Genomic DNA, 13,296 nt, shown 5'->3' with positions numbered 1-13,296 from the left:
TTGGAATTGAAGGAATGTGGAATCGACCTATTCCTAGCAATAAACCTAAATGCCATGTCTGAGCAGGACTTAACAATCCAAATAGCTCTATAAAGATTGATGACAGGGTACCTGAACATTGGCTGGGTCAGCGTAGCTGCCACAGGCATTGCCGTGGGCACCAGACCCCAGCACGGTGGAGCACAACCATGTACCCACGTCCACGACCTTCAGCTTGTGGTTGTAGGAGTCAGCCACGTACAGCCGACCGTCGCCCTCGTTCCACACCACGCCCAGCGGGTGCTGCAGTCTGGCCGTGCTCCCCACCCCATCCACGTCTCCGAAACAGAACAAGTTCTGGACACACATGCAACACACCATGCTAACTGCCATATTTCCAAACATTCCAGTACAGAGAGATCGCATTAAAACATACCCAAAACACCCACATTTATATATTTAATAATGAAAATACTTCATAATTAACTGTTGATACAGTACATGTAAAACATCTTGTAGGGATATAAATATATAAACATATGCACACACCTGAGTACACATATATATACATATTAGGGCTGGGCCGATGCCGATTCAGATTCTTAAGTATCGGCCGATATTCAGAGTATCGGCATCAGCAGCATCTGTAAAATATTTGCCGATACTTCACGCTGATACCTCAGTCCAAGTTCTTAAACTGTGTTATATTGTTTTTGTTAGAAAAAAAATCACTAAGGAATGGTATTTCACGCAACTGGTTTTTTTGCAAGTCAAAACTAATTTTTAAAATAATTGCCTAATTTTGTAATTTATGCACTATTACCCTAAGTTTCCTTCCCACAGCGCTACTGTTTTAAAGAAAACCGGTCGTGTTGATTGTTTTAAAAATACAATGTAGACCAAGAACCATAGAGACGTGCATACTATAAATGCATAAATGTCCTAAACTTGAGTTTATACCATTTCTTATGTACCAATGTACTCTATAATGTTTAATAATTGTACTTATGCAGTATGTATTATATATGTATTATCTGTATAAAATTGACTTGACTTGTTCTATATCCCGGAGCTCTTAACTCCATATGGAATCCACTGAACAAAAACTAAATAAATAAATAAATAAATATTCATTGCCAACTGTGGAGCAAAGATAGCCTCACGTTACGTTTACCAGTGCTCGCAATAAAGTAAATTGCACACTCGTGATCACGTTTACAGCACTCGCGATCATAGAAACAGTTGCTGAAAGACGTCTGAGTAGCTTGCCCCATCTCCATGGTTTTTATATATCTATGGCTTTGCTGATGTTATGTTGTGTTTGTTTACAATTTAGTATTTACGTTAGCTTGATTTGTTAAAATCTAAACCTAAAGTGATATTTTAAAGATTTTTCTGAGTGTGATGATACGGCTGGGAAGAGAAGTGAAGTTTGGAAATACTTAACTCTTCAATCAAATGAAGATACCAAGGGCATATTTTTATACCCTTATGAACAAAATTGGGCAATGCTTAAACATGTGGGCTGAAAAAAAAAGTATTTGTGTGTGTTTTATTAATATTATTGTAAGATGCATGTTAGTAAGTGTTTTGACCGTTTGATGGTACTCTGTCATTATAATGTGGAAAAAAAAATACTTTATAAGTACGAGGGTTATTTTTTTTTCAACCTCCGATCGGCTCTAATAAAAAACGGGAATGAATTGGGAAATTATTTTAATGTCAAAAGAAACGTACATCTTTACTCTATTTTTCCACATAATCACCGTGCAGATTGAGGCATTTGTCGTACCGATGCACCAACTTTCCAATACCATCTGCATAAAATGATGCCTCCTGCCTATTCAGCCACGTTTTAACAGTGCCCTGCAGTGTGATTACAGTTTCATTTCTCCATGGCATGCCCATTAATCGATACCCTAATCGCTCGTACACGAATCGACACGTCTCGTAGTGTTTACCCCCTTCCACCAACCATGTGGAGCGGCCAACTCACACCTCAGTTGAAGCTTGGTTATGGGAATGTCAACATGGCTGCAACGATAAACTGTACGGCGAAATGCGAGCTGCGTGGAGTCATCCGTTTCTTACAGGCAGAAGGGCACACTGCAGCAGAAATCCATCGCCGAATGAGTGTTGTGTACGGTGAAAACTTTATGAGCGATGGCGTTGTGCGAGAGTGGTGTCGGAAATTCCGCGAAGGCCGTATTGATGTTCATGATGAAGGTGGCCAAGGAAGGAAGTCGGTAGCAACAGATGAAACAGTTCAGAGAGTTGGTGCAGTTGTTCGTGAGAGACGTCGATTCACGATTTCAGAACTGTCTGAACAATTTCCGCTCATTTCAAGGTCAGCCCTATACGCCATTGTTACAGACAATCTCGGATACACGTATATCTGTGCCCGATGGGTACCCAAGATGTTGACCGACATCAACAAGGAGCGCGAATGGCATCAGCCTTGTCGTTTTTGCTGCATTACGCAGACGATGGTGAACACTTTTTGACTCAAATTGTGACAGGTGATGAAACATGGATTCATTTCGATAATGAATAAACAAAACTTCAATCACAACAGTGGATGCACACCTATTCTCCAAACAAGCCGAAAAAGTTCAAACAGACATTCAGCACCAAGAAACAGATGGCTACAGTGTTCTGGGATCACCAAGGTGTGCTACTGGTTGATTTCATGGAGCCAGGGACAACAATCAATGCTGCTGCATACTGCGCGACACTACGACAGCTAAGACAGTCGATACGCAACACGTGGAGAGGAATGCTGACATCTGGTGTTGTCTTGCTTCATGACAACGCCCGACCGCATAGTGCCGCCGTAACACAACTCCTTGCAAGATTTCGATGGGAAGTGTTTGATCACCCTCCTTACAGTCCGGATTTGGCACCGAGTGACTATCACCTGTTCCCCACATTGAAAAAGTGGCTTGGAGGACGACACTTCAACATCAATGATGAACTGCAGAGCACTGTTAAAACGTGGCTGAATAGGCAGGAGGCATCATTTTATGCAGAGGGTATTGGAAATCTGGTGCATCGGTACGACAAATGCCTCAATCTGCACGGTGATTATGTGGAAAAATAGAGTAAAGATGTACGTTTCTTTTGACATTAAAATAATTTCCCAATTCATTCCCGTTTTTTATTACAGCCGATCGGAGGTTGAAAAAAAATAACCCTCGTAAAATATCTTTTCATAACATAAACATTTCTTTGGTTAGTATCGGCATCGAGTATCTGCAGTATCGGCCCATGAGAATCGCTATCGGTGGAATCGGTGAAAAGTGGTATCGGCCCAGCCCTAATACATATATATTTGCATCACATTAGAATAATTTGTCCGATTTTTTAATATGTGGAAGTAACTGTTTTATATTCTTCCTCATGTACAAACAACCATAAATATTAAGCATGTTACCATGATTCACCATCTTTTTCTTTTCCACTAAAAGTAGGGATACCAAAAGCATAGGCATTAACCACTGTATGCAATTATGGGTAATAGATAGAAACCAAAAGATGCCATCTTGGATTCACCTGTCTTTCAGGCCATATGAAAATAGAAATGAGTGAATAAAAATTGACATAAAGTTTCCGCCTGAGGCAGGATCTACATGGATGGAACGGGGCTGACACACTCAGGAGCCGGCTACCCTGTCCAAGGAACAGACTGATATTCTTTAAATTAAGACTTTGAAAAATATTCTTCTCTCACTTTTAATATTTTACAATGTTCATTATGTCTTTGAATAAAAAGAATTTAAAGATATTTGCTCAATGTTTTCATGTGTTTTTTTCTTTGGTTGATCCTACCTGTAAAAGATGTACTTCTATGATGTCAGCAGCCATGTTTTTTGTTTAAGCCCATTCCACAATGACATGGGAACGTAAAATCAGAAATGGATTACTAAACCACAAGATATTTTTAAGTTTACATTTCACTATGTCTGCCACTTCCACAATGCACAGTAACATAACAAATGGCACAAAGAGAATGAATTTTTCGGTTATAAAAAATTAATTTAATTTGAAAAATTCTGTAATAAGTAAACATAATGTTAGGATTAACACATATAATAAAAATTAACAAGGAATGATAGAATCTTGTACTTGAGTCCATTTTTAACATATTAAAAATGTAAACAAGGCTATCACCACGGTCAAATACCAAGATCCTACTGGTCGCACAGACTAATATGAACAGAAGAGCTGGGCATTGTCGAACTAATCCCAATGGGTCTACCTATGTCCACATGCGTGCAAATGTAGATACTCCATTCTGTATGATATGTCTCTGTTCACGTGATCTGTCTCTGTATCTGTGTCACTGTAGAATGTAAGCCTTATTAAATATAACCTTACCTTAACCACTATATAGTCCAATTTTAAACAGTACCACAAAAATACAAATGATTAAGTAAAAAATATCTAAATTAAAATCTTTTCTCTGCACATATGTAGTGGTAGACTTTCAATCATCATGAGTAACAAAACATGTGTCAGCATAATTGCCAAAAAACTGGAAATTCTTAAAGCTGTCAACACCTCCAAAAAGTGTGAAGTGGCAAATAGATTTTAATGCTCCAACAATGGCATCAACAATCATATCGAACAAAGAAAAAATTAAATAAAATGCACAAAAACTATTCCCGAAGATAAAAACTTGTGTGAGTGGAGTCCATGTGTGACAGAAGTGAATCTTCTTGCTTATCAGGTAGAGATAAATTATTAGTAGCTTTTAACTGAACAAAAAAAAGGGGGTTGTCTGTAAAGTCGGTTTACGGACGATAATTTTACGTGATAACGTCATAAGAAAACATTAATGAAAAATTGCATACTTTTTCATTTTCACATACGTATTATTTACAGTTTTTTTTTTAATTTAATTTAAATAATTTGTTTAAATAAAATCACAAACAATTAGTTATAGAAATAAACTGAAATCATCTCAATGTAAATAAATTATTTATTTGAAATGACGAAATTGGACAAATAATGAAATTTTTTAAATTGCTGCTTTTAAAAGCCCGCCTTAACCTGTTTGATATTATAGAAGATTTTCTCGCACTGTGGTTGGCCGGTTCTTGCACGCTCGGCTCAGGCGGAACGTGACAATGAGTCATGCTTTTTCATGCGTGCAGCCGGCGTTCATCGATTTATAAGACGTTATCACGTCAAAAATAATAACTGAGAATAGTAATAATGCGGGTATGTCTCAAATAATAAAAAAAAAAATACAACTATTAAACAATACTGATTTACACAGGTAATTAAATTAATAATTCATACATGAAAGAACAATATTTTCTTGTGATGTTGGCCCGTGGCACAGTGCACAACAATGAGCTCCAACCCCATCGTGTTGCCCTCTGCCCAAATAATCCCTAAGTCGGGGTGGCATCAGGTGCAGGCGGGTCCCTACCGCTGCAGCCCGCCTATGCCTACAGCATTGTATGGTTAAACCTGAGCCACATGCCACCACGTGGAGCCAGCTCAAGGCCAGGCCACTGGTCACCAACTGCACCAACAGCTCCAGGGTGGGGATAGCTTGATGCGCCACTCCCAAGAAACAACTGTGTATATACAAGTGCACAAGAGCGCGAGGGTGCAAAAGTGTGTTGAAAAGTGTATGCAAGTGTATGCAAGTGTATGCAAATGTGTGCAAGCGTGTGCTGTGCGGTCTCCTCTGCCGGTTCCCCCACCACGTACCTAACTATTCCCTTTCTCTCCCGGTTCCTCCTGCTCTCATACCAAACAATTTCCTCTCAGCAAAAAAGTAATGCTATGCTTTTAACCAACAACAAATATTTGTGGTAATGAAATCCCCACAAATGGTCAAATTTTAAAAGAGAAAGCTGAACAAACAGCGCATAACCTAATTATGTTATTTTAATGATTTTTTTACATAGCAACTGATCTTCCCTTTTAAGAAGTTTTCCCTGTTAGTAAGTTTTTAACATCCAGGCCCTTGAAAAACGTCTTAAAATGGTTTTATTATCCAATATCTGGTTCCATCAAATACTTTATGAAGAGAACTCAGGTAGTAACCATGTCGAAGTTAGTTTATTATCGACATGCCTGACTTTTTAATAATAGCATCTAATTTAGAGCACATTTTCAGTGCTTATATTGTCAAACATCTGTAGGAATCACTATCAAAAAATTATGACACAAACACATTAAAATCTTACCATGGCATGTAAGACTGAGTTGTAAGAAATGTTTTGTGGATTTATACATCTTGTTGAGTGATGTTACACAGCACAAATCAGAGACATTGGAACATCTTAAAAGTTACTTGATGGCATCCAAGGACACTTACGTGGGGGTCGACATCCCCGCCAACGAGGGCGGACACCTTGCCGGTGGCCAAGGACAGCTGGCGGATGGACGAGCTCTCGCTGTCGGCAATGTAGACAGTGTCGTGCTGGGGGCTGTACGCAAGGCCTGAGGGCTGGGCGAAGCCTGCAGCGTGAGGATAAGAGTTGTTCCTGTTCTCCTCGCGCCCGCTGCCGGCCAGCGCGATGCAGTCTCCGGCCAGGTGCATCCTGCCACCAGCCAGGTACAGCAACCAAGTGAAGCTGATGCTCAGTAATGGATAACCGCAGAATTAAATAAAAAGACTCTTAACAGACAGCACAACATACTTACCTTTGCATAATCATAATCCACAAATGTAATTTAAGGCTGTTCAAGTGATACCCCTACTTCAGAATGACTTAAAACCGATACTTCACTCACAATAGCATAAAAACTGATCGCTGAATGCCCTAAGAGCACTGTATAAGACTCAGGGTCGCACCACTGGGCATTCAGTTGCAAGGAAGCCTTCGAAGGGGGAGGTTGTGTCGCTCAGATCGTAAACAGCGGGTGGGTGACGCATGGAAGAAAATCGAATGTGTCTTTCCTAGCAGAGGTATAGATAACTGTATTTAGGATGTAAGCAGGTAGTCGCGTTGGCTTGTGGGAACACCTCCTTTGTGCTTTGGGTAGGAGGAGGAAGACAGAAAGAAACAGCTTGGACTGAACTCATAGTCGCCTTGCCTAGTGCCCGCCACCAGCTGGGTCTGACACGTGATGTCAGCAAGGACCACAGTTTTACTTTTACGTGAGTTGCATGACACGCATTAATACCGTACTTTCACAGCTTCCCCAGGCTTCCACATACAGACTTATTGTGCTCTGTGTACTATACACACATAATTTACTTACATGCATTATTATATATATTTTTTCTTTTTGTCTGCAAATACACATCAAGATTACAGACACCCAAACATATTTATATCCCTTCAGTTTTTTGTTAGAAAATATTGAATTTTCTCAGCTAAAACAAAACTAGAAGGAACGTTTTTAAATGACTACGGGGAAAATATTCAACAAATGAATTGGTGAGCTAAAAAAACTTTCATTGTAGCCAAAAGTGTATACAGAATTTGGTTGGGAGGAGGGGGGAGAGAACCACTTTGCCCACTGTTTTTCCCATTGCACACCCCGCTCCCTCCCTTGCCATAGATTGTAGCTGAAGAAATATTTACTTCAAGACTTAAATCAATTGGATTACCATTTTCCTATGGATGCATCAAACTCCTTTATTAACTAATATGTCCTCATTTATTCCTCACCAGAAAATTATTTGCACATCAACAACACACACATCATGAAATCTGTAAACACACAATAAATTTAAATTGATTCAGCATAGGTAGATAAATATGAAAAACCAAAATAATACTACTGTTTTCTTCCTTGTGGCCTAAAACCAATCCAAAAACGCTACTAAATTACACACATGTCAATGTCAAGAGTCAATTCATGCCTACACTTCAAACCCTTAAGACTGAATGGGAAAAGCTTATGACATAAACTTACAAAAGGTTAGTGATGAAAATGACTCAAATATCCATAGCTTAGCCAAGAATCCAACCATTAATCAGTGATCTCAAGTTAAATGGTAAATAAAGTTGATCGCTGAGGTTGTCTCATGTATATACAAATTTCTCACTTAGCATGTCTTCAAATTGCACATATTCATTTAGCACAATGTTAATTTTAATGCCCCAGTCTTGAATAGCACATATGTAGATTTCAGTTAGCACAAAATTTTCACAGGCAAAAAAAAAAAAAGTTGGGCATGACGCCACGAAGTCTGCTTCAGCTCGTTAAAAAACAGATGTGTCGTGGCATACAGTTAGCTTTATGAGAGGGAGAGATGTGCGCGCAGGTGACCATGCTATCGGCTGTTGTGCAACATCAGCTATGGCAAGTTCAGTTGTGGCTATTGGATTTAAAGGACCAAATGTTTTTACTCTGCGCATATTCCACCGGGCCATACTGTTGTCGCCTGGCCACAGACCGGGCCGTGATGAACTTCAATCTAGCCAGTGGCAGGGAACTCAAGAGCATAAGGCATTGTGTTCAAGTATTTAAGACAAAACTAGAAGTATTGTGGCATGTAAAATGTTGTGAAGGCCACAGTTATATTGTTCGCACTTTAGTTTTAAGCAAGTTAACTATGCACACAATTGTACATATCGTAAATAAAGACTCTAACAAACGTATGTATAAGTCTGATGCTGTTGGATGTACTAGCGGAAATATATTTGACATTAGATACCGAAACAGATATGGGTAAATGATTCACATGGAAAAAGTTGTTAAATGAATGGTAGAATGGAAAAAAAAATCACTGCCTTTCAGGATTGGTGTAAACCAAGCAGTGATACGCGAATAAGCACTTTATAACTTTGAAGTACCTAACCACCTATCTACCGTTACGTGATGACATATTTTCCATACAAAGTACTCGATGGTAGGCTTATAAAGATAAATGTTGTGTTGTATTTATCATTGAGTGTTATTCTACGCATTTGTTTTACGTAAAGAATATTTCCCTATACATTTTGGAACACATTAAGTAAATTAACCTTGCTATTTATGGAGACATGCTTCAGAATACGCGATTTCCAATAACACGAACATTTTTAGGAAAGCATTAGTCATGCTAAGTGAGGGTTTGGTGTACTTGATTATTTAAAATACATAAGACTGGTATTTTTATGTCTGGGTAGTCACAGAAATAATATTCACAAAAGACAACTATTTTTGAAGATGCACGAATTGTTTAGATATGCATGTTACAAAACCAAGTGAATAAATTTTTCCTTGTCTAAATTACATAGTATCATATCTGGTTTTACATACTCTTTGACTTTTCAATGTTTCAATGGTTTTGGTTAGCAGCTTCAATGCAATCAAAAATGTGTAATTTACTAGTAAGTTCTGTAAAACCTCTACCCATAGTCAGTAGACTAACTACCAAGATCTGCTGGCTGGGAGAATCTCACCTGCCCTTCCAGAACTCAGGGGCGGTGGCACAGCACAGCGCCCACACCTGGTGCGTGCCGGCCATGGCGATCAGCACCAGCTGGTGGTCACGCACCACCACGCCCGGCACCACCGCCAGGTCCCAGGGCGAGGAGAGGGCCTGCTGCCTGGCGTTCCCGCCCCCTGCGAGGTCACTGCCCTGCACGCCTGTGCCACAGAGCGTCCTGACCCGCTTCAGGCTAAGGTCCACCTGCACACACACAATGTCCATCCACCACAAATCATTGGGACCAACAGTTACCAAAATAAACCACTCACTTTTGTCTCAGTTATACCACTTCTTAAGTATAACTCTTATGCCAAGATCATAAAATGTAGAAATCTAATATTTATTCCGGCATGACCACTACTTATTTAATTAACGGAAATACAAAGTTGTCTGATGTGTAAATTTTCTTTTAAAGGCATTTTAAACATTATCTCCTTTATCTGACCGCCTGCGTCGCCGCGGTGTACGCTTATAAACATGAAGCCAGCGCTAGTAGGCATCATTCGTGTTTGGTTATGTGGCTTCCCGTATAGAGCGCGCGCACGTAGTCGAATATCGAGATCTCGCCGACTGCATGCAACACGTGCTCTCTGTCAAGAGCCGAGTTAACTACATTTGATGGCCCGCATTCTTTCATGGCAAGTATGTACTACGACTGTAGTTACGCGTTAGTTCACGTCACAGTTTCAAGTCACTTGCGTTCAGGTCATCGGGTCACAGATTTTGTTTTTCTATTTAAAGTTGAAGAAAGGTTTTTGTTTAATGAATTATTAATATAAATTGTTTCGCATGCTCTTGTATACTCCACCTTTTTTTTTAAATAAACGTACTTACCATGAACGGGTTTTGTTTCTATGAATAACTTTACCTAACAAAATTTTTTTCCGCTGCATAATCATCACACCCCTACTTTTCAAACTTGATTTTAGAATAAAATGTGCGACAATTATGAGAGAAAACACGGTATATTTCTTTGGCATGGCTGAAAACATTTTGAAATTAATACTTAAAAAATTAACCTCAAATATTTTTAAACACTTACCCTACTATGGCACTAGGAATATGTATGTATACTTGTTTTTGCTGAAATGTCTTAAATTAGTATATAAATAATTGCTACAAACTTAACTTAATATAGTTGAGTTAGTTCAACATTTAAATTTTAACAATATAAATTTAATCACGGAAAACTTTTATTCATTGTTCGTAAATCAACCAGGTGTTACATTGTATATGTTGCATTTGAACCCTATGATGTAACTTACAAACAATCTGGACAACACAACGGCAATACAGCAACGCACAGGCACATCCAGCAATAAAATTAAACAGATATTTATTACAACACAACAATGACAACATAGAAGAACACAGTAATCTTCCTAAGAAAGAACAGTTTGTGTGTGTTGTCATTGTTGTGTTGTCCATATTATCTGTTAAGTATCATCATAGGATTCCTTTGTCTGTCAGTATGCTGTCCAAGGTTGTTGTTTGTCTGTATTTATTATTTTTGCTGCAAATGTCTCGTTATTGTCAGCCCAATGTGTTCGTTTGTGCTGTGATATTGTTCTGACTAATTCCTTTCAGGGAAATATCTGTGCTGTCTATACATTTAATATTTGACATCAAATGATTTTGGTGTTTTTCTGTGTGTCTGTGTATTTCTTTTGTTTTTTTGTCCATGCTTCAGGTTTCTCTATTACATACAGTGTAAACCAGAAATGGTGTACGTCCCAAGTAGTATTTTAAATAAATCTTGCCCATTGAAAGTATCATGAAAAGAACACAATTTATACAATTTCAAAATATTTTCAACTAAATAGAACCATCATGCTGCAATCACAAAAGTACAACTGGTGTGGCACAAAGGACGCGATGTGACAGGAAAATACAGAGTTACTGAGAACTTGGAGTTTAATTTGCGTGACAAATAAAAATAAATCATTAGATGTAAAATGATGCCTGTCATTCTATTGTCACATGCCTGCACCTCAATCAAAGGGCACCCATGTCAGTTCTCCTGCTGCAAGCTCTTAGTGCGCACAGGTTCTTGCAGATGCCTGGAGGCCGACAACCCGCCGAATGCCCAGCTCACCACCCATCCTGAGCACTGAGAAGAGGGGTGTGCCGAGCCTACCCGAAGCATGCTGATCACAGCCAAAGCCTTCATCCCTCCTTTGCTGTGGTTACCCTACACTCCTATCCGGCCAAGACCGTATAAAAGATGGCGACTGGGTGCAAGAGGTCAGTTTTTCTGGGGCAGTGAGCTGCTTGCTCCCATGCCAACTTACCGCCTACATACGCAGCCGCCTCCATGGTCGTGAGTCAGGGACAGAGGACAGTGTGGCATTATAAGGCAAACCTCTGAGGTGAATCAGAGGGGGACAGTTATGTTATTTTATTGTTTATTGCATCAACACCAGCCAAAAACTTAACATCTCTTCTGATTGATAAGGACTTACCATTTTTCCCCTTTACTCTATCAATTCCCTGCCAAGGACCTTTGCCTACGCTCCGCCGACCCCGACAAGGCAATCCGGCTTGGTGACCTGGTTTTGGCCGTTGTGCCCTGTCGCGTTCCCTACCGACACAGAAATGATGTGAGTTGTGAAGTGGCTGAAGTACCCGCAACATTGACCAGCCCAGTGCAGAAATCCATCGCCCATAGCTGCCACGCCCCAAGTGCTTGGGCGAAACAGTGAATACTTCCTCTACATTGGCCTGCTGGAAGAGCAGTCACGACCAAGCCTGGATGGTCGGACGGGAACAACATCACGGCACACCACACCACCGCGAGTCTGGTCGGCCAGGTGTCAGCTGCCAACTGATACCTGTCTTGCCCTTACTCCTCGTTCCTACCCCACCTGGCCTCATGCCCTACTGTAAGACGGGAAAGGGAGGGGGTTAGTGACGTGGCGGGAAGCCCTTCAAGTATGGCTAGCCAAAGAGTAGAGCCCTGCCCACATAAAACCAATAATCAGGTGACCGCGCAGCTGCAACGAGCAAGACCTGTAGTACTGAGGCCCTTGTTCAAGCCTCTAAACCAACCCAGAGCTAGAAAGATGACCCCCCCCCCCCACCGCCCCGCCTGTATGGAGGGAATTCATCCGGGACTACCCCAGTGACCCAGCTCCCACAGACCCCACGCAAGAGGTACCCAGAGGTCTGACTGATCCATCGTTGGTTGCTCAGGAACCCACTCTGCCCTGCAGCCCTGCTGGAGAGGGCTTGCGCAGATACCAGCCCCTGTGGCACCGCTGCGACCATGCTGCCCAAGTGACCAAGTGACCGCAGGCGGCATAGCCCACCCTAGTCCTAGCCAGCCTGAGCTGTAGCCTGGTCCGCGTTCCCACCAGGCCAGTCATCAAGGCCCCGGCCCCGGCCCTGTGGCGAGGCAGCAGCCGAAGAAGGCCACTTGCCCAACACTCTCACACAGGTCACCAAGAGAAGAGGGGAGAACCAGCCACCGGCCACTCCCTCAAGAGGGAGTCGGGAGGGCAACAATACGAGGTGTGATCAAAATATACTGTGAATCATTTATTACGACCAAAGTAATAAGCTTACGTAAAATTAAAACTAATCTCCTTCAAAATACTCTCCTTGGTTATTGATTCATTTATACCAAAATTGATTCCATTAATGGAAGCATTTTAGGAAGTATTCTTTCAGAAGGGCCTTCAGCTGCTCCGTCGTGGCCCTCTCAATGTCACGATGGTGTTAATACATTTTTCTTTTAGCATGGATTCTACATTTGGGAAGAGCCAAAATCACCTGTTGCTAAATCCGAAGAGTAACGCAGATGTGGAAAGACAGGAACCTTTTGTTCTGCCACCAAATTTGAGGATTAGAAGAAAGGCGTGTTGTCGTGATGAAGGAGGAAGACACTGGCCCATTTTTCTTGTCTCTTTCTCTGTACATTGTCTCAA

General features: G+C 40.8%; 1 protein-coding gene across 2 annotated transcripts in view; it reads right to left on the bottom strand.

Moving 5' to 3' along the window:
• The window catches only part of LOC134527443 (NHL repeat-containing protein 2), an 81,778-nt gene that overhangs the window by 24,505 nt on the left and 43,977 nt on the right, over positions 1 to 13,296 (bottom strand). For both annotated transcript variants that reach the window (XM_063360128.1, XM_063360129.1), the window contains exons 6-8: positions 9,342 to 9,571; positions 6,317 to 6,542; positions 112 to 336 (exon numbers count right to left, since the gene is read on the bottom strand). In XM_063360128.1, coding sequence (XP_063216198.1) covers positions 112 to 336; positions 6,317 to 6,542; positions 9,342 to 9,571 — 681 coding nt within the window. The remainder of the gene's footprint in view (positions 1 to 111; positions 337 to 6,316; positions 6,543 to 9,341; positions 9,572 to 13,296) is intronic.

The sequence above is a fragment of the Bacillus rossius genome, chromosome 1 (assembly GCF_032445375.1).
Source record: "Bacillus rossius redtenbacheri isolate Brsri chromosome 1, Brsri_v3, whole genome shotgun sequence".
Lineage (NCBI taxonomy): Eukaryota > Metazoa > Arthropoda > Insecta > Phasmatodea > Bacillidae > Bacillus > Bacillus rossius.
The sequence above is the reverse complement of the archived record's forward strand: the minus strand, read 5'-3'. Positions and strand labels throughout refer to the sequence as shown.